This window comes from Cantharellus anzutake, assembly GCF_015039405.1.
Source record: "Cantharellus anzutake strain C23 chromosome Unknown EI90scaffold_44, whole genome shotgun sequence".
In the NCBI taxonomy this organism is placed as follows: domain Eukaryota; kingdom Fungi; phylum Basidiomycota; class Agaricomycetes; order Cantharellales; family Hydnaceae; genus Cantharellus; species Cantharellus anzutake.
The window spans coordinates 381006-406065 of NW_024066994.1; the positions used below are offsets into that span (position 1 = coordinate 381006).

Here is a 25060-nt window from a genome sequence, read left to right on the forward strand (position 1 = left end):
TGACCACTCGACGAATAGCAAGAGGGAATGGTTGGAGATGATCCCTCCGAAGCTACGATTATCTTCCGTCGAGGAAACACTCTGCCTCGCTCGATCTGTTTTCATGCACAAGCCTTCCACAAGATATGATGACCCTGTGTACGGTCAAAGGTATCCTAATCTCGGGCATTTTTTTCTGCAGTGGCAATGGGACGATTTGGGATCACGTATCCTGATCAGCATCATGGCATCAGCTGGGTACAATTCTGAGACCATGACGTTCACACAGCTGCTGGAGGAAAACATCCATGTCGAATGTGTCACCTGCACTCTACCTGGGAGTGCCACAATATTGGAAGCCGCTAAAGCGGTGGGTACCTAACCATCTTATTTTCTAAACTTGGTTGATCGACATGCTGAGCGAAAGGTGCACCATGGGCATAATTGCTTCCGCCGTTTTCTCTATGGCGGTGGTGAAGAGCCAAGATTCCGCGTTCTGGAGGGTATGGAACTTGAATCGGCTAGAGCATCGAGTACAGTGAATGGACAGTGGGAATGCTTGCTTTGCAAACCTTGTGTCACAGATTCGGAAGACATGATTCTTGAGCACATTGCATCTGCGTAAGCGTTAGGTTCGGGGAACCGGAAAATCTCATGCCTCTGACTATGTCACTTCATCTAGGCATCCTAACGCACGTCCTGATTTACAATATTGCTACAAAGGACCAAACCATCAAACTCCGAGGAAGCCTATTCCGGTACGCCTGGCTTTGGAAGGTCGATGACCAGCTGTTGATGATTAACGGTCCTGGGTCCCAGCGTCATATTCTGACCTCCAATGTGGGATGAGTAATCAACTGAATTATGCAATTCAGGCGTGAAATCGTACTACATAGAACCGAGTAGTTGGAACTGTGCAAGTTGGGGTTGCATCTACTCCGATATGTGCAATGATCCTAGCTATTGGGGATGGATGATACAACTCAATGTAATGGCTGGTAATCCCCATGTGAGCGACTTTGACAGATAAGGTGAGATAGAAAGTCAAGACGGCGTGGTAGCTCGACTGCTGTTAGTGGCACTGATACGAGAGGAGTATATATATGCAGTGTCGGCCGTATCCAAGAGGTGCCCATGACCACATATGCAGATTATATTAGTTGTTCCAAACATACTCACACCATGATCGATCTAGGTGTACACGTTCTTATCGGAGGCATCAGGGAATAATCAGCGTCGACAGCTAAATTGGCTCTAGTTGTTCAGAATGCTGATTGCTAGCCGCAACTGTTTGATAGAACATTTTACAAGGACACGCATACTAGTTGGTAATGCTCTATCATTGAATTGTGCAGGATAGTAATGTCTCCTAGCCGTTGGCGATACGTATTCTCGATAGGATACTCACGTCGGCTGTGCATAACATTTCACTAACGAAATGACATATTACCACAACAACCGTTACGGGAAAACGAGTCAGCGATCTTGTGCCCATGGGGGAATCTCTTATCCGTCCAATGTGGAGTTTGACCGACTTATCAAGTATGGGGCTTCACGGCGGAGACATGTGAATGCAAGACTTCGCAGTGATAGCATGATAGAGATAGGAGAGAAGGCGGCGAGTCTTATCATTTACGGTAGCAACAAAGGGATCGCCCTGAGGAAAGTGTGCCGTCCAAACCATTCGCTCTGCAGCTGGAAGAATGGCCGTGGTCGAAAAAGTGCATGACACCTATGCGTAGTTCAAATTGTGAATGCCAGCAAATCGTTGGCCAAGTTCACGAGGCTCGGAGAAATGTACAAGGTCCTTATCGTGAGTACGCTTGGTAGAGCAATCGCAACGCCCGGTCCCACATGACGAGAAGCACGCAAACAACGATAGCAAGCCGCCACTAGCATACAAGGCGTGTGGCGTCAGCTGCCTGTCGCGCGATGCACGATCGGGGATAAGCAGCTAATAATTTACCAATCCAGGCATAGAGCGATCAAGGATTTCGCTGATTGTTCCTTTGTGTCGATCGGGTGAAAGGGTGCAGTAACAGGATAAGGCAAATCCCTCACAAGCAGTGCCGATAGAGGGCGTTTACTACGGTTAGGGGGGCTCTCCCTTTCCCATGCATGATCGGGTGGATAAGGAACAGACGCAGCGTCAGGACATGCACACGTGCAAGGCTTTTAACGACGTTCGAACAGCCAAATCAGTATAGCAGTACTAATTGGGTCAGAATTGATCGCTAGAGCGGAAGAAATATGCGATAAGACGGAAATTACCTTCATCGAGATTATGTGGGCCGAACACATGGGATACAGAACGTCCTACGCAGCGACAGATGCTGGATTTCGGTCTATCCAATATCATAGAGGCTGGGGTCCTGCCTAGGGTTTCGGGTAGACCCTAGGCCTGCAATTCCGCCACAACCAACGTCGAAGGAGGGCCTTGCGGCGGATGACCAGCACCCTGCGGAAGGGTGCATGGGCCCTACATTTCAGCCACAGCTGGTATCGTCGAAGGAGCGGAGTGGGATGTTCATCATCACGTTGGGTTGGAAGTCGCGAATCCCCAACTAATACAGCTGCAAAGATACACAACTCATAGGGGAGGCTATAGTGTCGCCGTGTTGCAAGTTATCTAAGCCCCGCTCATACCACGGCGTTAGAACAACATCCCCAAAAGCTTGGTTTGCGACCAATCCTTCTGCTTTTCTTCTCCCCATGCAGGTCCGGTATTTACAATCCCCTCAGTTGACTCGAAGATATTAGTTAGCCAAGCTTAGGTGGCCTTGTTAGTTAACTCCTCGTCATCCTTACAGCTCAGTGTTTGGTTCATGCACTCCGATCCCCAGTATTTGTATCAGGGCTAAAGCTACTCCCTACAAGCATACATTCTTACCGGACAAGGCACGGAGAGGGCCACGCATATGTGCTGGCCCATGAGCGACTGGTCTCCCGCAGCCCTACCAGATTATCGAGCGCGAAAGGACATGACTCCGCTACTAGTAGCTTATACCGACAATGGTTCGCGAGTGCCCTACATCCTGAGACCGGTGTCCAATGTTTCGGATTCTCAGATTACGATGAATGCACAGCCAATAATGCAGTGCCGGATGGATGTAGCTGGTTGTTGTCCGTCCTCTTCCAGTTGGTAACCAGCCCTGCGGCTAACATCGCTGGCGTTGTTCTATGGTTGGTCCGGCATTTCGCATGACATACAACAGGGAGTCATTTCTCCGCCTGGCCGCAGACATATGTATGCCGCACAGTTTATCACTCCACCATCTCCATCGTTGGTGTGTTGTTCCCAAGCGGACTGGAGACATTGGGCGGCGGCGGAGTCGGAATTATGGTCATAATTGTTGACTGTTGCCTTTCTCATCAATATGCAATCTGCAAATAAAGCGGTCACGGAATCCAGTGGATTGACCACATCTCGGCTATTCATTCGCAACTTTGTATCCAATGATCTCTTGGCTGTCCTGAGCGTGCTAGGTGTATGATAATGGTAGGTGCGCGTGGACGATAAGAATATAAACTTCTCTCGATCGTATTGTTTTCCTCGATCCTCCCTTCCTGAGACACTAAGGGGGTTCGTCTGCGCATTAGCCGACGGCCGATACTGGAGATGATATATTGGAGGACTGAGGAAGTTGTGTGTAAGGATTATATCGTGAAATTTATGTAGGGTGAGGCGTCAGGGCGAGCATACTTAGGTGAGAGTTAGAGGTGGTGAGTATATTTGTATATTTGGCAGGATCCGGAAATATTCGGCGTCTGCAATGCACCGGCTAGCGATATAACTCGCTTTATTAGATTGGCAGCTCATCCGACTTGGGAATACTTAGTTTTGGGTGCTAACATGATAAATTAACTTTTGGCTTCGCTCGCTCTAGCTCTGTTTGGGACGCTTGACCGCTTATATAATGTATGTGATTAATTTTGTACAGCGTGGGTATGCACAATTCAGGAGGAATGATTAACGAAGAGCGGTCGTTGTATTAGGTCCATGCCTCTATTGGTTTTGTTGGCCGGTCCGGTCCAATAATCAAACATGCCTTGAGGATATATTCGGTTGGAACGAACAAGGGCCGCTTGGACTTGCTGCATCTGAATGTATTTTTAAATGTGGTAGATAGTCGTGTGACCCTATTACAAGGATTCGAAGTTGAAGGGCAGTCGTAGGTGATCAGAGCTCTCCTGACGTGACAGGGAAATCGCATCGCAGTTGCGTTGGCAACCTGTAGGCTGTAAGACAGGTATTGCAAGGAGCAGGCAAGGACAATCTAGCGCGCAACGGGTTTTTTGCCCTTATGCATGTTCTCCAGTTTTCCACAGAAATGTTGTCTTCTCTTGCGATTCGAGCCGAGTAACTGGAGAATTTCACCACGTTTCAGTGATTGACAGAGAGCAACAACCGGCAAGTGGCCAGGGATTGCATGACCCTATCTAATGATAGCAGAATACAGGACAGAAGCTTTTCTCAAGTGGGTCACTCTAATCTAGATAACGACAAGCGAAGGGCCGGTGAGAGCGTGCATGGAATGTCCAAGCGAATGAACAACCCTTAGAGAATCAGAAATGAGAATCCTGTTCGGAGCACTTAGCCGTATATGGTCAGGCATGTAAGGGACTTTAAATTGCCATTCATAGTTTATATTTGTTTGGTTCGCGAATGATCTTTTACATCTGCAAGGGCGTCATTTGTCTAGGTCTTTAAGTGGCTCAATCTGTTGTCGTGTCTCATCGAAGCAAGGCTACGGTACGGTTTAATCATGTCATATAATGAGCAACTTGATTCTGATGCATGTGAGAACATGGAAGGGCTGTTGTACGTACTCGACGACCTTGTTGCCAGAATTATACACACACACCTTGTTGAGTCGAGGTTTATCGACGGAGTGATTTGTTGAGATCACCCCAGCACTCCGGTGTAACAGGTTCACTTGGGTTGCTACATATATAACTTTGGAACCCCTAGAAACAAATAGCATTAGGGTAATCGTTGTTGGTCGGCGGAACTAACATCAGGTCCGGTTTGGTGAAGTAAAGCCCAAACAATGTCCCTTACCACACTGGGCCGTGGGTAGGTATGATTGAAGACGTTGGTGTGCGCCACCAGTGGTGCTTAACACTCTGTCGTAATCTTTGAAATTGCTTGTGCGGCGGGGTCTCCAAGCTGCGCACTCTCACAGCCTAGAGCTCAAGCAGGCGGCGCAGCAGCACAAGAGGGACGATCAGGGTTACTCACTACTCGGTTGGGTGCATCGCCATTACTGGCAGCAATCAATGCCTCGGTAAGCGAGCTCCATTACGAAATTCGCTTGGAAGTAGGAATGATAAAGCACCGCTCTTCGGCCTACTTGGAGCCGCTGGCGACTTATGTTTCAAGAAGGGAGAATCTGGTCTTCTGCCATGTCGATATAGGACCTGTACGTGCGACAAGGGAGGTGTCATATTGGACTACTTGAGGTTGGATCGTACGGAAATCCAAGGGAAAATGAACGACCAGGCCGTGGGTGTGGTAAATTGAGTGGATAGAGCATGGCCCATGCGCGAGGTTTTGGAAAGAAGTCTGTAGGGAGAGTTGGCAATTCATTTGCCTTGGGACCTCTGGAAGCGCTTACTGTAGGTGGGGATTGGGCCTTTGATTCCCTTTTCAAATATGATATTCTCTTTCTCCGAATTAGAGGATGGTGGTGTGTATGGTGCCCCACTTAGTGATCCCCTTCCCCCATCCCTGTTTTCGTTCCCTTTGTGGGCTCCCGTGAGTCCGGCTGTTCATGGATCGGCCCTGTTGCGCTCTGGTCGAGTCGATAATGGGACTAGTACTCGACAACTGCAGATGTGAACGCTCGCCTCGATCAATCCCTTCTTGGCGTACCTCCATGTTTGCGGCATGGTACAAAGGCGATTCTTCTGTAATTCGTGGATGGGAGAGTTCTTCTATGACTCTGCATCATTGATCAACTCCAAAACTCGATAACCGATAATTCGAACGGCTCATACTTGGGTAATCCGCTCCCCACTCGCCAACACCGGTTTTTTTCTCTCGCCAGGCATTCTGAATCCCCGTGCCCGTGCACACGCTCCCACTGGCAAAATATCGTAGCTGCGTGTTCCTGCTACTGCCCCTGTTGTATATCATTCCATGGTCCGCGAATGGCGTTGGTGCAGCCGCGAAGTCTAGGCCTACCGCCGGGGCACGGCGGCACTGTGTTCCAAGTGGCGAACAGCGGGCCACCAAACAAAGAGCATACATAACTTCAAACGCTCGTGCGTCATTAGGGGTGTCCTTAGCCTCGTACAATCTTGCATCCTCGAATGGCGCTTGAAGGTGCTTCTCGTTATACAGTCGAGCACGCATGACGTCAACGCAATAGGAGTGTTCTAACGTGGCATCTTCCATTGCCGCTTGCTGCGTGGCAGGCACACGATTCTCAGCGTGATGCCCGCTCTCTTGGCTAAGCTAGCACCATAACTCGTATGGGATAAATCTACCTGCGGTATCTACCATCCACCAGGGATTAGCAAACAAACTCTTCCGACAATCCGTAAACCGAGACAATATCTCGCGTTTGAGGATCGTTGCGTCTTCAAGTTATCTTTACCGGTGCTGTAGCAGTCCTTTCCCAGAATGCTCTCGGCCTGCTCGTTAGGACATCGTGCAGATCTCCTCGTCCGAATATACCCATTAGCTCGAGCGATCATCAGATTTCGAACTCCCTGACAATGGGTTCGTTGCTGGTTCTCGGCGTCCCCAACGCCAACGCATCATGAAGGACAGCATCGCAAACATCGACTAATCTGCATATGGATCCAGGACAGCCATAGTGTTGGGGAAGACATTAGGTCTCAAATCTACCTTTATATCCTGGAGTTCTGGGGTTTCATGCAAACGAAGAGTAGATGGCTCACCGTGAAGGGCGATACTCCCGATATACACACAGGGACCAAAGCTGGATCTGGAAGGATGGTCTCACTTGAACATAACGTATTCTTCCATCGGGGCTGCCACGGTCCACGGTGACGGTTGAATCGATAACTTAACGAGGGACTCGCCCTGATAAGGCATTCCTGAACTACCCCATATTCCACTGGTTCAGGATGCGTAGCGTAACTCGTTTGCCTTTAGTGCTCTGCAGGATCGGATCATCAATTTTCTTCCGGAGTTTAAAACACAAGGCTCAGCGCATGCAGCTGGCAATTAGCAGAACGCAATCAAGAAGCTCTGCGGAAGAGCCATTATCTGCAAGAACTCAAGTTCATCGTAGATTTGGTTGATAGCTTCCGGCGCTCCCGAAAGATGGGCTGCACGACAACAAGCTGCATGGATAGCTACGAATCTAGGATCGGGAAGCCCGCCGAGGATCAGTGGAGGTAAAGCAAACCTCTTCTGGAAGCCCGGCAAGGGGGGCTTACACCGCTATTTTTCTGGCTTCAGCCACCAGAGCAGGAGAACAAATGGCTAACGTTCATCGTGATGATGTTTGATAGAGGGTGTGGATAATCTCGGGGAGAATGCCTCCAACGCGACTCAATACTGCTAGTGCTCAATAGTTATGACAGCATTTCAGTCCAAAGTGCATGTTGGTGGGAAGTAAGCGTACCTTGTTCGCGTTTTCCTTCTCCTGTTTCTCATCACTGGATCTCGATTGGAATTGATGCTAAATGTGATGATGTGCGCGACATTGGTGATCATGATTGCACCTAAGCATGACGCTTATATCGAAGTGTCCACAGGTTGAGCGGTTAGCGTCACGCTTAAGTGGCTGTAGTACGCTCATATCAGCATTGACAATAAAATCCGTTGCCAGACGCTTCGCTGTGCTGTGGTCTCGAGGGGCGCGATCCTGTAGAATATCCTTCATCACATTGGCGGAAGGGCGACTTGAGTGTTCCGAGGGAATAGGTGTTGTGCCTCCTTGGGGTCTAACACATGGGGGATTCTGCTTAAGAGGAAGTCTCGGTACAAATTTGATAAGTGGCAGCATCGCCCTTACAGGACGTCATCTCCCTTGCGAGAGCGTCTTTCGCAGGTACAACCGTATAGAGGGGGCTACTTTCCAAAATTGGGGCTTCCGAAAAGCTGACCGTCCAGGTTTCCCAATGAGGTATTCACACTCGTGTCGCGGCTCGTGGCAGCCGGAGGATCATCGGTATTGACACTCCAACCAGGGTAAGGGAAAAGGGTTCCATATGGGCGCGGGAGAGGAGGAAAGTGTGACGACGAAAGCCAAAGAAACCATCGATATGTATAAGCGCTGGAATTCCTGCGTCGGATAGTCATGCTATCATCCAGGGATATTTCGGAAAGTCCTTGCTTGTAACATCGCGCCACTTCCTTGATCGGAAATCCCCTCCAGGAAGACATCTATGCGGCTGGAACTCATCCCATCATCTGGAAGTTCGGAAGGCCGTTGCCCGAGGAGATAACATCGATGAAGGATACCTGGTCATTCCCATCTCCAATGGGGTCGCAGGGCGATTCTTTCGTCTCATGGCTTGGGGACCTCGAGGGAGTCCGATAATCAGAATACATAGTTCTTGACCTCGACGTCCATTTCCGGAAACTGGGCTGTAGCGTAATGGCCCGCGTACCGCAAGGATTATCCTGATTGCACGGCTATGAGGACCCACAATCCGATATACAGTAAACCGAGCATTTGTGCTTACCACAACGTTTGCAAGTCTCAATTTGAGATCTCCAGGTCATCTGAGACTGAATACCCAGTTCAAAGGCGAACGAAGACCTCCCTCCGCTGGATCGAGTGTAAAACAGGAATCTATGACAAAGAAATCAAGTATCGAGACCTCCCCTTGATGGCTTCTACGCAGCTCTCAAAAAAGCCGCTTCAGCGCCCTGTTACTGCATGGGAAGTCTCATCCTTTACGTATAGATGTGTGATGAATGCATGAGCGTCTTTCGAACTCTAGTCATTTCTCGGACCAAACCAATTCTTCTCTGGCTCGAGGACTTTGCAATCAAATTCGAATGAAGACATAAGCCGACGGTACTCCACTGACAGCAGACCATAACGTTGAATGTGCGTAATCTACAACTATCGAAAACTTCCTGAGGGCGTATGTAGATGTGTCTTCTCCGCCAATGTTCACCGCTAGGGGTTGTACGTCACCGGGGGATAACCAAGATTATATAATGCCGGGGGCCGGGTTCAATCACCGCCCACGTTCGCACAACACTACCATTGCCATAAGTGAACTGATGAGAGTTGTTTTGGCCAATCTCCTGCATATATTGCTACTTTCCCACGACTGCCGCAGCATAGGATGCGCAGCGAACGATAGTTCCAGGGATGATTGTGGCGGAGCAGGTGGAGAGCTATAAATACTATATAGTTCTTGCTTCTTTGCTCGCCCAGACTCACTAGCGTCAACAAATATGTTCGGATTTTTCATGACGAGTCAGCCTAAAGCGACAAGCAATATCCAAACCCAACAGCCTGGTGCTACCCAGATGGGTACGTCTCTTCGTTTTCTGGTTCAGATCGTTGAACCGCTGACCGACACATTGGTTTTGGTGATGACGCGCTGATTGTTGGTTTCGGGGTATTCCTAATAAGTAGTCATCCCCTCCCAAGCACCCCCAGAGGAGTCGCAACAGACCCAATCGCAGACAAAGGCCCCTCTCCGTCTTCGTGGAGGAGGTAACTTCATCAAGGATTGTTTCATTTGTTGCTTGTGTTGCTGTGCTTTGGTGCGTTCGCATAGACCGAATATATAATGTATATCTTATTTTTTATTGATCGGCATGGTTTCGTTCTATTTTTAGGAGGACATTTGTGTACGTTCATCTGTCCTATTGTGTCCTCTTTGTCGTTCATCACCTATCGTTCGCTTTAGTGCTGCGAGATTGAAGAGTGTTGCGGTTGCTGCAACTGTATGTTCTCACTTGTCCCCAGTCTCCCTTCTAACGACTTGATTGTCACACAGATGATGATTAGGAGAACTCGGACCTCGCTCCGCGGACCCGCAGGCGTGTTTGAGTCGGACTTGAAAGCAGGCTCGATATGCAATTGGACTTTCGCACTCCTACACGTAGTTAGGGACTTATCAAGCTATCAGAATCAAGTTTTCATTATTGGTGCCAGTTTTCGATCTCCATAGCAGCACTTCTACGACATCATGAATCGCGACATTGGGGTTTTTGATGTCTTTCATCTCGCGTTTTTGCGTGAAACTGTCCGCCGTTCGTGCGAAATCAACTCAAGAAATCTGGGCTCGGTGAGGGCTCTGCTTTCGCCAGAGCCTGTATTTATGCATCCCGGACAAAGACATTGCAGGCAATCGTGCCTAGATATTCAGACACATCATCGAAATAGACCGTGGATAAATTGAGAGCTGCGTCTTCGTTGAGCAAATTTGTATTGAAAATATAATTGTGTAATTGACGTGAACGGGGTCATACCCCACTGTGGGAAGTAAACTGTCGTAAAAAATCACAATACTTGTAGTTTTTAACCATTTACGGACGTTTTGGTGGTATTTTGAAGGAGGTAAATTACGACAGAATGCGCAGTGAAGTTAAATACCACAGTTGGAACGTTGTAAAATACAACTCAATCGATAGTCTCTTGAGTGCAACGAATTTTACATGAGTTGGGATGCACATTCGATGCGGAGAGTTGACGTTCAGCTAGCCATCATCATCCACACTAAAAATTGGCCTCGCAAGCTTGCCGCTGCGGTCAATGATAGCCCAACGACGGCCAGAATTTGTCCCATAACAAAACCGGCCACAGACTGACGATACGGACGCAAGTGCAATGATTTGGGTGGTGTCAGAGAGCGTAGTGAAAGAAGTGGGCGATAATTCCACGTCCGAATAAGCGCCACTATTCACTGAAACTGTGGTCGGAATTGTCGGAGTCGTGCTTGGGTGTTGGCTCAAGTGCATCAAGTATGTCCGGGCCGGAAAACTGGATATGCCGTCTAATTGTACGCTCTGAGGCCAACTGCATTACAGCAGGGACAAATTGCTGTTCCGGGGGCATACACTTGGCGCTTAGGACTTAGATCGATCAAACGGCTTCTCGGCAGTTTCCGGTCCTTGCTTCGTCCCCATCTCCCTCATCTGGACTCTCATATCAACTCTCAAACCCCCTACACCTATCTCCAAGCCTCCACCTACCATTCTACAGTAATTCTTTCTTGAGGTAGCACTTAGTAAGTGCTGATAGTTCTACCAGAACACCCCAGCTGTACTCATGCCAATCCTCATGAAGGCTTCGTATTTGGACGTGTTTCCACGTGTCTTTACGTGTGATTTGCTGAGATGTGCCTTGCTAACAACAATTTTGCTTTTATTTTATCCAGGGAATCATCATGACGCCAACAATAAGCAAGGTAACTCCCATCTCCCCAATCCTTTCCCTTTTTGATCCAAAGTGTCGTGAGAAATGCGCGAGGAAATCATATTCGTATGCTTAGTAAGTACTTTTTGGGGCCATGTCATCTGGGTATGCGCTCATTATCTACTGCAGAGGAGATGAATGAATCGTCAGAGCCAGACAACAGACTCGAAGCTGAGAGCAAGATAGGACAAACCCGACACACCGATCCGTGGTGGGAAAGCGGCACGCGGATCCGCAAAGCGTGGGGGTGTTAAAACGTATGCATATCATTTTTGATTTAATCTTCCCTCCTCTTTCCCTCATTTCTATTCCAGGAGGCGATCAAAATGCTCAAAGGCAACTGGAATTTGATAGCGACAATGATAGTATCCAACCAGTCGGTAATTCAAAGCCAGCTTCGTCCATCGCAAAAAACGGACTCCCGCAGCTGTTTCCATGGCGGCCCCTCAAACCAAGAAAGCCCGAACCCAACTCACTAATGAGCCTGGCCCATCCCAGATGGCAAGGCCCCGACCTACGCGCAAGGGATGAAATCCCTTCACTTATCAGTTTGTGCTCTATGCAATTTTACTCTCAAATCAAACTCACCCCGCACCTTGCCTAGGTTGTGCTCCCCAAGCTCGAAACACTTTGCTGCATTCTGTTGTGTTATTTCTTCGTCAGGCACTTGCTCACTGTGACAGCTCTTCTTTGCATCTTGCTCACTGGTCTGATTCGTGTCTGTTTCTGGCCTCATCTCTTGCGCGCTTTTCCAATTCCTCATCTCTGGCTTGCCACCGCTCCGATCATACCGCTATTTCGCATAAGTACAGTGAAGGCTATTGTCGTTGTAGACTACCACCGTTATAAGTATAAATAACCCTGAATTCTCGTGTTTTTTACCAACCATGAGTGTCGTAAATTACCTACCCCATGAAGTAAAATACCAAACAGGACGATGGTAAACGGTCAGTTTACCATCATAAAACAATTAAAAAACAACAAAAAGATGCATCTTTTACTCACGCTATTGTGGTAATGGAATCTTGGTAAAACACTTCACACTTGATGATAAAATACTACTCAACTCGTAGTAACGATAAGGGTATTTTACTATCATTAAAGTGGTTTTTTACGCTGCTCTAATTCCCTCTGTGACCCCGGACAGATTCACGCGGAAAGCAATATTCAACCTCACTGCTTCAACAGCTCCTGTGTTCATTTCCGAGGCCCCTGCCCGTCATTTTGCTAGTGGTCATATTATGGCCACCGGAATAACTCGTCCGGACTCGAAAAAAGGCCCAGTTGCTTAATTGCTGTGTGATATTGATATGTATACATAGTATTTTTCCTTTGGTCAGCTTATGACGCAAACCATCAGGACAATTAACCCAGATAGCTTGACAACCATTGCGATGACGATAGTCATCCAAACACCGAACTAAAATTTTGTTCACGCCCACCGCTCTCTGGTTATATCATCTATCCAAAGACAATCGTTCCCGAATCTCTAACCATAGCACGATGAATAACTTCCTGAATCATGGTTGATTCCCTCAATCAGTTCGCATTTGAGGAATTCAAGATGACACTACATGCAAGAATGTTTTCATTCGGTGTTTGTGCTGTTGCTGTTGCTAGGTTTGTGCATTTTCCCAAGTTTGAAGCTGAACATTACCGTTAATCCTGTGGTGCTCACGTTCTTTCGTGCCTATCCCCCTGGATGAGCAAGTCGGTCGCGTAGATCACATACCTCAGAGTTGTCCGCGAGTACCATACTCACTATTGTTTGCAAATAAGATCCTTGCCCACGGCGCTCGTGAATGCCTGACCATTATTGTGCACCACTAACTTAACCATCTGATTTCAATTCCGCCATCCCGGTGTTCCCTACCATACCCCTCCAGTTCGTTCAGTGGTTCGTGATGGTTGCTGTTGGACATCTCTACTTAATACAATGATTTTTTCTGGTAAACATGCCTGGGTAGGTTGTCGGAATAATGCACTTCCGTATTGAAGATACAACATAAGATTCGCCACTGGTACAACACCCGCCGGCCCACTCTGCAGGGCATTCTTTCAAGATCTACGACTCCCCTCACCGTCTTCTTCAACCGGACCTCTCGGGGAATGAAGAGGAAGCAATAGTTTGTGGTGACTCAGAGTTGTCGACGAACTCGAGTCGTTTGTCGATGGGCGTTGGTCGAACGGGGAATGTCCCGTCCTTTGGTGCGCTGGGGTCGAGTAAACGGACTGTTACGCTCCCGTCCTGTAAGTGAAGGCCCAGCTTGGGTGAGAATGGGCGAAGCAAATAAGAAATGAATCGTACAGCTTCGCCAAAATAGGCCGCCTTTGCCATCCCACAGAAGAGTCCCACTTCCACAACACCTGTGAGCATTTTTATCCGGGACAATAACTAAAACTTGTAGGTAAGTATCCCTTCCCCATGAGAAAACACAATTCACCTCAAAAGGGTGTTTCATGTACTCCTCTTCAAAGGGTGCGTCAATGATGAAGTTACCATTATCGCTCACTACAGGTCCGGCCTTCATTTTTGCCATTCGCAGTGTGGCTGATGGAGAACCAAAACGGTGAAGGTTTTGTAGAAGCTTAGCATACGCGAACGGTGCTACTTCGATCGGGACGCCTTGTTTCCACTGCAAGATCCCGATGAATGCGAGGATCTAGAATGGCTTTAGAAGCATACGTACTGCGCTGCCAAGAGTCTTCGACTTCTTGCGATAATCCGCCACTACAATAAATCTTGAGAGGGAGGGTTGAGTACGGGCGAGTAACAGGGGGATGGCCGATGTACACACGTTTCGGCAGCCTCGGCTAGTACTTTCTCGCGAAGATGGCACGCACCTCCTCCCTTTATGCAGTTTAGCTCAGCGTCCACTCTGATAAGGAGTCATTATGAGTCATAACCCAAGAACGATGGACTCAACTCGTCGGCGCCATCAATAGTGACATCAATCGTGGGATATTGGTCAACGTCGCCTAGTCTGAGGCCTCCTTTGACGATGAGCTCTTTTGACTGGAACCCTGTGTAGTAACGAGGACGGCGGCAGTCAGTTGTCGGGTTTGGGGTCGGATCTTGGATACAATAGACCTGTCGGGATAAAGACGCGTTCTCTGTTTAGCTCTGTTCCTTGGGAAATAATACGATCAACGACGTATGGAACGGTTGAGCCTGCAAATCTGAGATTCAGAGAACGGACGACATATACATTGCGCATCAGTGCACACCTGATCCAATCCCAATAACCTATTTCAAAATCAATGGCGCACCCAAAAAACATACTGAGCCTTCTAGCTTACCTTGTGCTCACTCTTTATATGTCTATCGACTGCGGTCCAAGCTGCAAGCTGCTTACTTGCCTCAACTCCCGTCAAAGCGGCGGTTAAACTCTGGACGTGAGATGGATCTGCAACAACATTTGCATTCGATACTTGTCTTGCAGGTATTCCAGGCGACGGTGTGTGAATTCCCTGGTCAAGGCGAAGAAGGGCAGGAGAAGGCATCGCGCTGACTGTTAACTGGGTGGCAGAGAAGACCTGTGAGGTCGGAGCTTGATATCGGAAGCGAATTGCGGTTTTTAGCGGGGAAAAATGCGGCTTATATAGCCCCTTGAGAATGGGCGTGGCCAAAGGGATGTCCAGGAAGGGAATGATGAGAATGAGAAGTCAGAGCCAGACAGTCGGGGATTATTACGACCATGAACACGTGACAGGATTCTTGGGCCATTGCCAACAACAAAAACATAGACAAAAGGATGTCGGCCTTTTCGAAAGCCCTTTCACCTGCTGTCCGGGAGATTCGCGTCCTATTTTGCCAGACGTCGCCAGCCTCTGCTGGCACAAGGTGCTGCACCCGATCTCATGGCAATGATTGTACGAACTCACGACCTCCCGGATTTAGAGACTTCATTCTGTCGGCTTACCCAACGTTGAAGAAGGCAAACCCGGATTTACCAATACTGATCCGAGAGGCCAGAGGGACGCCTGCTAGAGTTTTTGCACGATTTGGTGAGGTTACGGACCCGCTCGCTTTCATCCTACGATTGACCCGTCTGTCTTATGATCCCAGAGCGCGGCATGGAGAAACACATTGAATTAGATGATCTTAAAGTGTCTGATGTCCAGTCGAAAGTCGCAACGTTGTTGTCATTATAGTATCAGGAATTAGCTTTTGTATGGGTGGTGACGGCCATTGCGAACTCTCAGATGCTAGATGGCTCTCATTTGGTCAGGATATCAGTGGTAAACATGTTCCTCTCCAACTGGCCCATGCAGTGCCGCCACTTTAGCGGAACGGTTCCTTGAAACCCAATGGGGGGCCATGCTCACCTCGACCTCCAAGTTCTTTAAAACAGTATTGACGACATCGGCCTTGATGAGGAGATGCGTATCGTCAAGATCCTGGACAATGAAGTGATTTTCAGGATTTGTTGACGCGTTCATGTGAACTAAAATCTGTTTGACTGCTGGATCACCGCTGTGAACACAAGCCATTGAGTGATGGCAGCCTATTGAGATTCAGAGCCCCGCCGCACCATGACACAATCACTCCTGAGCAGGGGGAAGGTGGACCGGAATGTTAGGATCGATATCGCCAGAGTCCTTGCACTCGCCTTTCATGGCCCTCATTTCGATGCCGGAAGCAAATTTTGTCTTTGCAGCCAGCCAACTTGAAGCGACGTTCGTTCTCACTTACACCTCGTTCGACGCCCTCTCGCCATGACCGAAAAGGTTGCCATTCGCGGGGCAGATGAGCGCACGTCCATAGACCTCCAAAATAGACTTCCTTCCTTCGATGAAGTACATTTATACTGTCGTGATGACCGTGTTGACAATCATTGCTGATGCAATAATGTCAATAGGTCCTGTTCCGTAAGACACGTCCCCCTGTCGATTTGTTCATGTTCTAGTGAGTTGCTTACGAGAAAAAATGTGGAATGTCGTGGTGATGCTTAACATTAATTGTCTTACTCGGGGCAAGTCTGTTTCTTCAACACGAAAGCGCTGAAGATGTCCTCGACTTTTGGCTCGATGTCCATCAACATGAAAACCTTTGCCGCGCGTATTTCAAGGACGTCCGCAAATCAGGTCGCACGATTAGAGAGGATTGGCCGCAGTATTATGAGTACGCTCGGAGACGGGGTTCTATCTATGGTACTGTTGCCACGACTAAGAGGGATACTGGCTCCGCTGGCGATCTGGAGAAAGCGGCTGAAGCAAACCGCGACTATACGCGCTCCGTCTCGCCTCGTCCGCCTACTTCCACGAGTGCAACTCATAACCCTAACCCCCCCACCACACAAACGCGCAAGTCGACTGAAGGACACGTTCAGCTCGCTGTGGCAGAAGACGGCACTCAGCCCAAGCGGAGCGGAACCTCATTCTCAGCACGTCGCCTTTCCCTCGGCAGATCATTCAGCAAGCGTGCCTCCCGGGCCCCGACCATTATTCCTCGAGACTCAGCTATCACGCGCACTGACCTCATCGCTTCCGCTGAGCGTATTTACCTTCGCTACCTGGCTCCTGGCGCGCCAAAAGAAATCTACCTTCCTGCTGCTCTTCGCATTCACAACTTCCCTCTCTCGTCCGCTTCACTTCCTCAGCCTGCTTTACCTGAGTACGAGATTGAGAGTAGCGCACTCGCTCAGGTTCCAGACATGTTCCATCAGCAAAAGGAGTATGTTTTCCGAGCGATGGAACAAGACGCATTCCCCAGGTTTTTACGGGCAAAAGCTTTTGGAAACCTGACACCTGTTGGAGCACTTGTTCGGCTCTGTGTGGGTTTACTTGTCCTTTGGGTGGGTCTTGCCACCGCCTTTTCCCTCATTTTTTTGGACGTGAAGCCAAAGTCAAAGCGATTTTTTGTGGGTACTTTTCCTGATTTTATGACTCCTATGCCATTATTTACATCTGTTGCATACAGCTTTTTATTCCGTTTGCACTTGCCGTCCTTTTCTTAGTTTCCCATCAATATGAACTTGACCCTATCCTCGTCTTCCTTGGTCAATCTGAAACAACCCCATTCCGCGCCATCCGCATTCGTGAACCCTATGTCAACAAGCTGCTCCTGGGTCGTGCGCTTTGGGTCATGTTTTTGGTGCTGCTTGGTGTTGTGGTGTTGACGATGCTCTTCTGGGCTGTACCTGGACATCGGCTATGAATGTGGTATAGTAGCACGGTATTGCATCATCGGAACGTTGCTTTTCAACGCTTGGATACCCTGTGGAGATGGTGGAGACGTCTCCCGCATTGCCAATTTATTTGATTAAGATAATGGAGAGGCCACAGTGGCTGCTTTTTTCTATCAATCGTTTACTTATCCCGGCAAGCGACACCCCTGTTTTTGTTATTTTCCACTCCCTTCGACCCTGTTCACTGCTTTCAGCTATGTATCGATCTATAACTACTGTGAGGGTTTGGTAGATGGCTTATGTAAGCGGCAACAATGGCGAACCTCATCCGCTCAGCAAAATCCGGTAGCGATTGGACGCAAGGTGATCTTGATGCATATAACATCTACGTGACACCCCAGGATACCGCTACTTTCTTCGGCATACTTGTTCTTCCAGAGCCTCGAGTCCCAGAGGAGATTCTCAACGTTCATGAGGCCGATGACATGATGAACGATGAGAATGCCAGGCTCATCGATCTTCTCGATGTCGCCATGCTTCCTCCTGCCCGTGAAAGTGAAGAGTCCGCTGTAGATGACTTTGTGGTTGAACTGTTTAGACTTCTTGGCTACGTTGGTCGTCGCAGATACGCTCGTACCCGCAAGGATCTCTTTCTTCCCATCTGCGGTGAAACCAGACATGCCAAGACAGACGTCTGCATTGTCGATCGTTTACGCAACCATATACTTCTCCTTGTCCAAGAAGACAAACGTCATGGGGAGCATTCCTCTTTCGCTGACACAGAGGCACGACTCATTGTCGAGGGCATCGCTGCATTTGTGTACAATAATGAGGCTAGGAGAGCCAGTGGCTTACCTGAGCTCCAAGAGAAGGTAAGCTCCAGCTTCCACCATTTCCCATGCACACTAATCACTTGTAGATCATGGCTGGCATCATTATGGTGGGCACTACCCCGACGTTCTATAAGGTTCCCGTCACTGCGGACCTGGTTTTCAATCTTCGCCATGGTCGGTTTCCCATCCAGCGCACTGAAGTTTCAGTTTGTTTTGCGCCCGTTGCGAGACAGCACCGTCGTTGGAGTGAAGGCATGAAACCATTGGACAACAGACGTACTATTCTTAGTTGTTATGAAGCTTTCAAGGCGATCGCAGAAATTAACGATTAGCTATATAGCACAGTCAACCTGCGTGATAACAGACAATTCATCTAGTACAGTATGAATAACGACATACCGTGCTTTTTGGGTTTGCGCACGCATGTGAAACCAGCGAATGCCCGCGAAGAAACGAGCCATCTTCCCAAGGCTCAATACTGTTACAATGCAAGGTCCTGCGGGGTTCACATATGAATATTTAAATCCGGAAGGTTATCACTGTCATGCTTTAGCGAGTACGAAACAATACCATGCACGCAGCGGTGCCAAAAAAGCGTGAAATAAATAAGAATGTAATAATTATCGATTGGCCGTTCAAGTATTGAGCTTGTGAACTTCATAGAACCTTGCACGCGTCTCATCCTTGCGTTTGTCTTTAGCCTGTTTGTAAGGAATCCTTCCAGCCGCTGCCCTAGATTCATATTGCTGTTGAACGAAGAAATCAGTCGATCAGGAACCAAAGACCCAGTGAGTCCCATGGCTCTTGTGGCTGAGACTATACGTACCGCCTTCTCAGCTTCACTGAGATGTCTCCATTCTTGGCCAATTTCGGCTAGGTACTGGCTAGCCCTCTCACCAGGTTTTCTTTTCTTCACTATTGCCTCCTTCGAGTAGATGTTGTAGGCAGAGGGTGCGCGTTTGAGAGGTTTCCCAGATTGATCCTTAGGTCGAGCCTTTATGTGACGTTTGCGTACAGCGGCACGATACTGTCGAAGCCCCCGGGGAGATAGGCTCTTTATCCACGCATCCCTTTCGAGAATATGTCTCTCACGTTCCTGAGCGAATTCGCGTTCATAAGGCTAAGACACGCAATGGTTATGAGCAAACGTAGATGAGCCATGACGACACTTAATGAACGCACGAGCTTTTCTGCAGGGCTCAGGCTCCGCCATCTTTGCGCGGTCTCTCTAATAAATTCAATGTTTCCCTCGATACTATTTTGCCTCGGTGCATCCTTTTGTAGGTCCCCAAGGAAGCGTACGTATGGCGTCAAGGGCCTCTTGGGCGGCTTTGTATACTCCTTGACTGCAACATATGAAAAGGAATTAGCGACATCGATATCATGAACGAACCACACACCAATTTTTGGCTTCTTGCCTACTTTTGAAGCAAATATTCTTCAGTAAGCCTTCTACATGAACGAACAATCTACCACCGATTCTTCAACGCACCTTTGCCGTTGTGCTTGACCGCTGAATGACATAGAGCAATGAGCTTTATACGAAAACTTTGATCTGTGAAAACTTACGTCTCTGCTCAGTAGCCTTCTTAGCAGCAAGCTTTCTCCCGGACGCGGTCACCTTTCTCTGAGGTGCAGTTCCTAAGAGTTGCGAACGCGTTTCAATTTACATAATCGGCGTATGAACCATAGCTGGACACGAGCCTTTCGTTGCAGATGACCTGACGCTGGACGTTGTGGAAGATTTGGTTGAAGGTTTCTTTGTCGCGGTCGCGAACGCTGATATGAATCCTATGAACATTAGGCGATCCAATGATATCTATCATGACCTACATGCCCTGAGCCCATTATCAAGAATGAATTGAGCATTTGGCAAGGCCGTGGGTGGAAATGAAGGGACGAATCGGGCCTTTACTGCCTGAGTTGCTACGCGCTTTACAAGTGTCCGGGCTAGGACGAACGGGAACATTGTCGGTTGGTGTCACAAATGTCGGATGCAAACTTGAACCACCCCTCCCATGGAATCTTTACCCACTTCACAACTCGAGTCCATACGCTTTAAACTCAATCAAACAATAGAGTCGATCAGAACGCTTCAGTACTCGATCCATGCGGACAACCAACCCTATATGCTACCATGGTGAGGCCACATCCAAGCATGAGGGTTTTATTGGCGATGAAAGACAACCGCAGGCCTGAACTGCTCTCCAAATACAATGTCATCCTTACCCAAACACATTCCTTAATGCTATCTGTATCTCAGGCTGCTATGACGAATCCAGCCACTGGCCGAAAAATGAAGAACCCACTGCCTTCACTTGCTGTGCACCCTTTTCAGCCTGTATCTGAGGGCCAAATGGACAACGCACTCAGTTCCCTCCTTCGTATGATGCGCCTTCCCGAAGTTTTAGAATCAGATGAAAAAACGGTGGCTGCGATGGGTGGATCAAATCGCGTCGAACCGAAAACTGATCAGCAGGTCATTGCCAACATGGACACGATACGGAAAGAACACGACTACCGCGTGGAAAGAGCTAACATGGCTGTCCGTATGCTAGCGGAGAAGTACAACTGGAAGAGACGTGTCGGTGACGGGACGATCAACGAGGAGCTGAACGAGGCTGCCTACGTCGTTGCTGTTGCTGAATCTGAAGCCGAAGCTCAGGAAGGTGATGATGCCTCTGGAGCAATGTTCGAGAGTGATGACGAGGACCAGGAAAGTGAGATGGAGCAGGTGGGGACATATTTGGCCACTTCACCACTTAGTCCAAACCAGCATCAGCAGCTGGCTCAGGCAGCTCAAACTCGACCAAGTCAGGCACCAGTAGTCCAAGCGCCTTCCCAGCCACCCTTGGTGATTATTAGTGATGATGAAGGGGATTTGGAGATGTTGGATGGGACAAATGGCTTGGTTTAACGGAAACTTCATTGAGGTCGATCATTATTTCCCATATATATATAGGCTAATACTTGAAGCGCTGTGCGTAATTCCCCGCAATGGGCTTGAATCATCTACGGGTTGTAGACACTTTCGTCCATTGGGGATTCCCACGCTCTGGAATTGACCGCCTGCTCAAACTGCTGCCGACCGCTTGTCACACAGTTTGGTCCCTCATGTCGGATCTTACAGAGGCCCAGCAGGCAGCCCTTGACCATCTTCGTCAAATAACGAATGGTGAGGATCCTGAGCGTGAACTTGCTGTTCTGGAGAGCGTCGGATGGAACGTGGAGGTGCGTATCTGGCACATGGATGCGACAATGTCCCCGTCAGCTGACTCCGAATGACGTTGCTTAGAAAGCCGCGCAGGCTTTCTTCGACGACGATCTGCCTCAAGCAGGTCCTTCGATGTCCCCCGTGCAACCTGTATCTATAGACGACTCCGCGCAGTCGATTCCTTATTCAAACTCTGCACCAGCACGAAACACCAGACCCGTGTACCCGAGGACACACCAAACAGGGCTGAATCTCGCCAATGTTGTTGCTTTCCCATTTACCCTCATTACCAACATACTTCAATTCATCTTTAGAATAATACGTTTTCCCCTCGTAGGAATATTTCCTTACTTATTTCGACCTAACGGCCCAGCTCTCCGCGGCTCCCGGGGGCCTCGTGGTGGGCGTGGTATGCTCGCTGAAAACCCAGCAGCTGCCGCTGACAGGTTTGTTCGCGAACTTGAGGATGAGACAGGTGCGATGACGATAAGCCACGCCAATGCAGCCGAGGCGGGAGCAGCAGAAAATGTCGCTGGCTCCTCAACACTAGCTGGTAAAGCTGCAGCTGCTGGAAGGCTGTTACCCGACTTTTTCATTGGCTCGTACGAAGAAGCACTGAGGACCGCAGAAAGGGAACTTCGAGTCCTATGCGCCATCATCTTGAGTAGCGAGCATGATGACATCCCAGAGTTCAGAAGGTACAGACACCTACTTTCCCGGCTACATTGTGTGTTAACTCCCATGGGCAACAGGATGGTCCTTACGGACGCAGATTTCATTAAAACACTTGCAGACAATAATTTTGTCGTCTGGGGAGGTGATATACGTGATAGAGATGCGTATCAAGGTGAGGGAATTTTGATTCTGATGGTATATATTGATACAACACCCTTCCAGCCTCCATCAAACTTGGCGCTACAACTTACCCGTTCGTAGGCTTTGTCTCCCTCCACCCCACTCCGGCTCATGTGGGTGGTTCGACTCCGTCAGGGTCGGGCCCGCGTCTCACTGTCCTCTCCCGCCACGAAGGTCCACCTTCTACCACGACATCAGCTCAGACCCTTCAAGCACATATTACCACTGCCCTCCTTCCCCGTGTTACCCCTCTTCTCTCACGTCTCCGCACAGAGCGTTGGAATCGAGAACAAGAACGCAAACTGCGTGAAGAACAGGATCGTGCATTTGCTGAATCTGCCGCCCGTGATAGAGAGCGCGTGAAGCAAAAGCGAGAGGCAGAACGGAAGGCCGCGGAGGAAAAACAAGCCCGTTTAGAGGCAGAGAAGGAGAAAGCAAGCAATGAGGAGAAGCTTCTGTTATGGAGGAGGTATGCCAGAAAGCATCTCATCCCACCCGAGCCGCCATCAGGCGGTATCCGTATTGGTGTGCGCTTACCTGATGGCCGGCGCGGAGTAAGGATGTTCTCCCCTACGGATGATGTGACGGCTGTCTACACGTTTGCGGAGTCCCTGCTTGTACCCGCGAGCGAACCTAGAGACTCGGACCCCGACCAACCACCCACTGGCTATACTCATGATTGGAAACTCAAACTCGTCACGTCATTTCCTCGAAAAGAAATACCACAGCGTGAGAAGGTTCTTGGCTCAATCGATGACTTGAAGGAGGGTGCGAATCTCGTAGTTGAGGTGATACGGACTTACGGAGGCATAGGCACAGATGACCACGATGAGGATGAGGAATAGGTCAACAGTCATGTAAATATGTTGCACACAGTTTGCCATGCATATCATAATACGCGAGCCCTCATTCATCTTTGCCCGGCCGAGCGTGGGGAATGCAGGGAAGGGCCCCCTGTGGGATAAACGTGAGATCGTACATGCGAGTCTATCACCATCTCCCAATCGTCCTATACCCACGAAGTCCTCGAACGGGCTGGGATGGTCGACTGCAATGTCGAAGATCTACCCATGTCGCCCAAGAGGAAGCTTTCCCCATTCCCCGGTCCCCGTCCAAATTATCCATATCTCACTATGGTTGGTTCACTCATGTGGCTGGCTATCAACACCCGACCCGACATCGTGTTCGCCACTCAACATCTTGCCCAGTTTAATGCATCGTATGGACCTGACCACATCAGCACTGTCAAACGCCTCCTGCGGTACTTGAAAGGCACTACCAATCATGGTATCACCTATGCAAAGTCTAACTCTGGACTTGTTGCTGAAGGTTTCGCTGATGCCGATCACGCAGAAGATTTGACCGCTTTTCCATCACGGGTGCCGTGTTTGTTATGTCTGGTGGACCGATTGCGTGGACGTCGAAGAAGCAGGGCACTATCGCCCTTTCTACGTTGGAGGCCGAATATGCTGCTATCAGCCACGCTGTTCGGCACATACTTTGGCATAATATGCTTATGGTGGAACTAGGTTTTAAGGCCCCACATCCATTCAGGCTCAACAGCGATAATCGAGGCGCGACCCTCAGTTCCATGGCCGCGTGCAGTAAGCATATCGATATCTGTCATCATTTTATTCGCGACCACGTCGAACGTGAAAATATTTCTATTTTTCACATCCGATCTGAAGATAACTTAGCTAATATTTTTACTAAACCGCTTCCAAACCCCGTTTTCACCAAATTCGTTTCTTCACTAACGGACGACGTCATGACTTGAGGGGGAGTGTTGGTTGAGCAAGACATGATGACGCGCCGGTATGCATGTCATGCCCATATCGGTTAGCCGATATGATACCCCTTCCCCATGTGCTGCGTGTCTCACTGTTGACTGCGTTCCATATGTAGCGCTTGCGCGTATCTCATTCCCTTATTATTCTTGTCTGATATCTGTTATTACCTTAACTACTTATACCGCTGTGCGGTTACAATATCAGTGTGTCGTTGTTCCCCGAGTCCCTGCTGAGAGCTACATAACAACACAGTTGCTGACGCTGGGCGCCGCCTGACGCGGCAGAACCCACCATTTTACTTTTGAGTTCCCAGCTATAACGTGCACAGGGAGTGCTGTGAACACTCGCTCAATCAGGCTGGGATTGGAAACATTGGAGGGAGGATCAATAGAATGACCAGTGGACAAAAAAAAACATCATCGCGCAAATGGACATGCAATCCAACTTTTCGCGCAATCAGGGCCTCTTTGATGATAGTCAACTCAGCAAGGTTCCAGAATGGGTCTGAAATATTAATCGTTAGCTATGGCCATTTTAGGAATATGACAACGTTCTAAAGAACGAAGACATTTGCAGCAAATACGAAGCATGACATTGGAGGAAGACGTATCGACGACGTGACTCCTTCGTGACACAACATAATATTTTGTAACCAGGGGAGGTGCGGTTAGGGGACATTGGCCTTGGAGTAAATGTATATCATAAGACAAGAGACGAACAGGTTTGGAAAGCGTGTCAAACGCTGCTAAGGATCTTCAGATGGAGAAGTAGAGGTAGAGATTTCAGAAGTAAGACGGAGCAATGCAGACTCGGGACTTTGAATGGTGATCTTTCGATCCGGATAATAGGTTGGAAACAGAGGAGGGGAATGCCGGATGTCATCTTCGTCCGG

At 48.8% G+C, this 25060-nt stretch overlaps 11 protein-coding genes across 11 annotated transcripts; 7 read left to right on the forward strand and 4 right to left on the reverse strand.

Moving 5' to 3' along the window:
* Positions 1-5673: 5673 nt before the first annotated feature.
* On the reverse strand, positions 5674-6681 carry EI90DRAFT_3291183 (uncharacterized protein; the record flags this gene model as incomplete). The annotated part of the gene is made up of 2 exons (XM_039067263.1): positions 5674-6439; positions 6511-6681. The coding sequence occupies 2 exons, from the start codon at positions 6679-6681 to the stop codon at positions 5930-5932; spliced, it is 681 nt and encodes a 226-aa protein (XP_038913135.1). The 3' UTR covers positions 5674-5929.
* Positions 6682-8920: 2239 nt separating this feature from the next.
* On the forward strand, positions 8921-10290 carry EI90DRAFT_3069138 (uncharacterized protein). The gene is made up of 5 exons (XM_039061133.1): positions 8921-9017; positions 9094-9452; positions 9558-9688; positions 9764-9871; positions 9925-10290. The coding sequence occupies exons 2-5, from the start codon at positions 9374-9376 to the stop codon at positions 10096-10098; spliced, it is 492 nt and encodes a 163-aa protein (XP_038913136.1). The 5' UTR covers positions 8921-9017; positions 9094-9373; the 3' UTR covers positions 10099-10290.
* A 2205-nt stretch (positions 10291-12495) lies between these two features.
* On the forward strand, positions 12496-13750 carry EI90DRAFT_3069148 (uncharacterized protein). The gene is made up of 6 exons (XM_039061134.1): positions 12496-12791; positions 12920-12965; positions 13057-13086; positions 13232-13334; positions 13395-13595; positions 13656-13750. Exons 2-5 carry the CDS (start codon positions 12920-12922, stop codon positions 13456-13458), a joined length of 243 nt encoding a protein of 80 aa, XP_038913137.1. The 5' UTR covers positions 12496-12791; the 3' UTR covers positions 13459-13595; positions 13656-13750.
* EI90DRAFT_2929677 (ribose 5-phosphate isomerase A-domain-containing protein) lies at positions 13435-14849 on the reverse strand (the record flags this gene model as incomplete). Its single annotated transcript, XM_039054992.1, has 8 exons — positions 13435-13740; positions 13790-13981; positions 14036-14087; positions 14144-14224; positions 14273-14369; positions 14437-14517; positions 14574-14592; positions 14646-14849. 8 exons carry the CDS (start codon positions 14847-14849, stop codon positions 13435-13437), a joined length of 1032 nt encoding a protein of 343 aa, XP_038913138.1.
* A 251-nt stretch (positions 14850-15100) lies between these two features.
* EI90DRAFT_3146417 (uncharacterized protein) lies at positions 15101-15500 on the forward strand (the record flags this gene model as incomplete). The annotated part of the gene is made up of 3 exons (XM_039065410.1): positions 15101-15189; positions 15247-15353; positions 15415-15500. 3 exons carry the CDS (start codon positions 15101-15103, stop codon positions 15498-15500), a joined length of 282 nt encoding a protein of 93 aa, XP_038913139.1.
* EI90DRAFT_3069153 (uncharacterized protein) lies at positions 15470-15898 on the reverse strand. The gene has a single exon (XM_039061135.1). The coding sequence runs from the start codon at positions 15837-15839 to the stop codon at positions 15582-15584; it is 258 nt and encodes an 85-aa protein (XP_038913140.1). The 5' UTR covers positions 15840-15898; the 3' UTR covers positions 15470-15581.
* Positions 15899-16064: 166 nt separating this feature from the next.
* On the forward strand, positions 16065-17505 carry EI90DRAFT_3146418 (regulator of G protein signaling; the record flags this gene model as incomplete). Its single annotated transcript, XM_039065411.1, has 4 exons — positions 16065-16145; positions 16208-16254; positions 16327-17209; positions 17269-17505. The coding sequence occupies 4 exons, from the start codon at positions 16065-16067 to the stop codon at positions 17503-17505; spliced, it is 1248 nt and encodes a 415-aa protein (XP_038913141.1).
* Positions 17506-17790: 285 nt separating this feature from the next.
* EI90DRAFT_3018423 (uncharacterized protein) lies at positions 17791-18641 on the forward strand (the record flags this gene model as incomplete). The annotated part of the gene is made up of 2 exons (XM_039057231.1): positions 17791-18348; positions 18396-18641. 2 exons carry the CDS (start codon positions 17791-17793, stop codon positions 18639-18641), a joined length of 804 nt encoding a protein of 267 aa, XP_038913142.1.
* A 77-nt stretch (positions 18642-18718) lies between these two features.
* On the reverse strand, positions 18719-20225 carry EI90DRAFT_3156407 (high mobility group box domain-containing protein). Its single transcript, XM_039066051.1, has 8 exons — positions 20142-20225; positions 20014-20088; positions 19879-19950; positions 19802-19822; positions 19710-19730; positions 19492-19655; positions 19136-19429; positions 18719-19055 (listed from the first exon to the last, which is right to left on the reverse strand). Exons 1-8 carry the CDS (start codon positions 20176-20178, stop codon positions 18945-18947), a joined length of 795 nt encoding a protein of 264 aa, XP_038913143.1. The 5' UTR covers positions 20179-20225; the 3' UTR covers positions 18719-18944.
* A 102-nt stretch (positions 20226-20327) lies between these two features.
* On the forward strand, positions 20328-20896 carry EI90DRAFT_2886299 (uncharacterized protein; the record flags this gene model as incomplete). Its single annotated transcript, XM_039053963.1, has 2 exons — positions 20328-20449; positions 20503-20896. Coding segments are annotated over 2 exons (516 nt in total), but the record flags the coding sequence as incomplete, so codon positions are not given.
* Positions 20897-21423: 527 nt separating this feature from the next.
* EI90DRAFT_3127625 (uncharacterized protein) lies at positions 21424-23223 on the forward strand (the record flags this gene model as incomplete). Its single annotated transcript, XM_039064023.1, has 4 exons — positions 21424-21540; positions 21605-22221; positions 22276-22370; positions 22421-23223. 4 exons carry the CDS (start codon positions 21424-21426, stop codon positions 23221-23223), a joined length of 1632 nt encoding a protein of 543 aa, XP_038913145.1.
* Positions 23224-25060: the final 1837 nt, after the last annotated feature.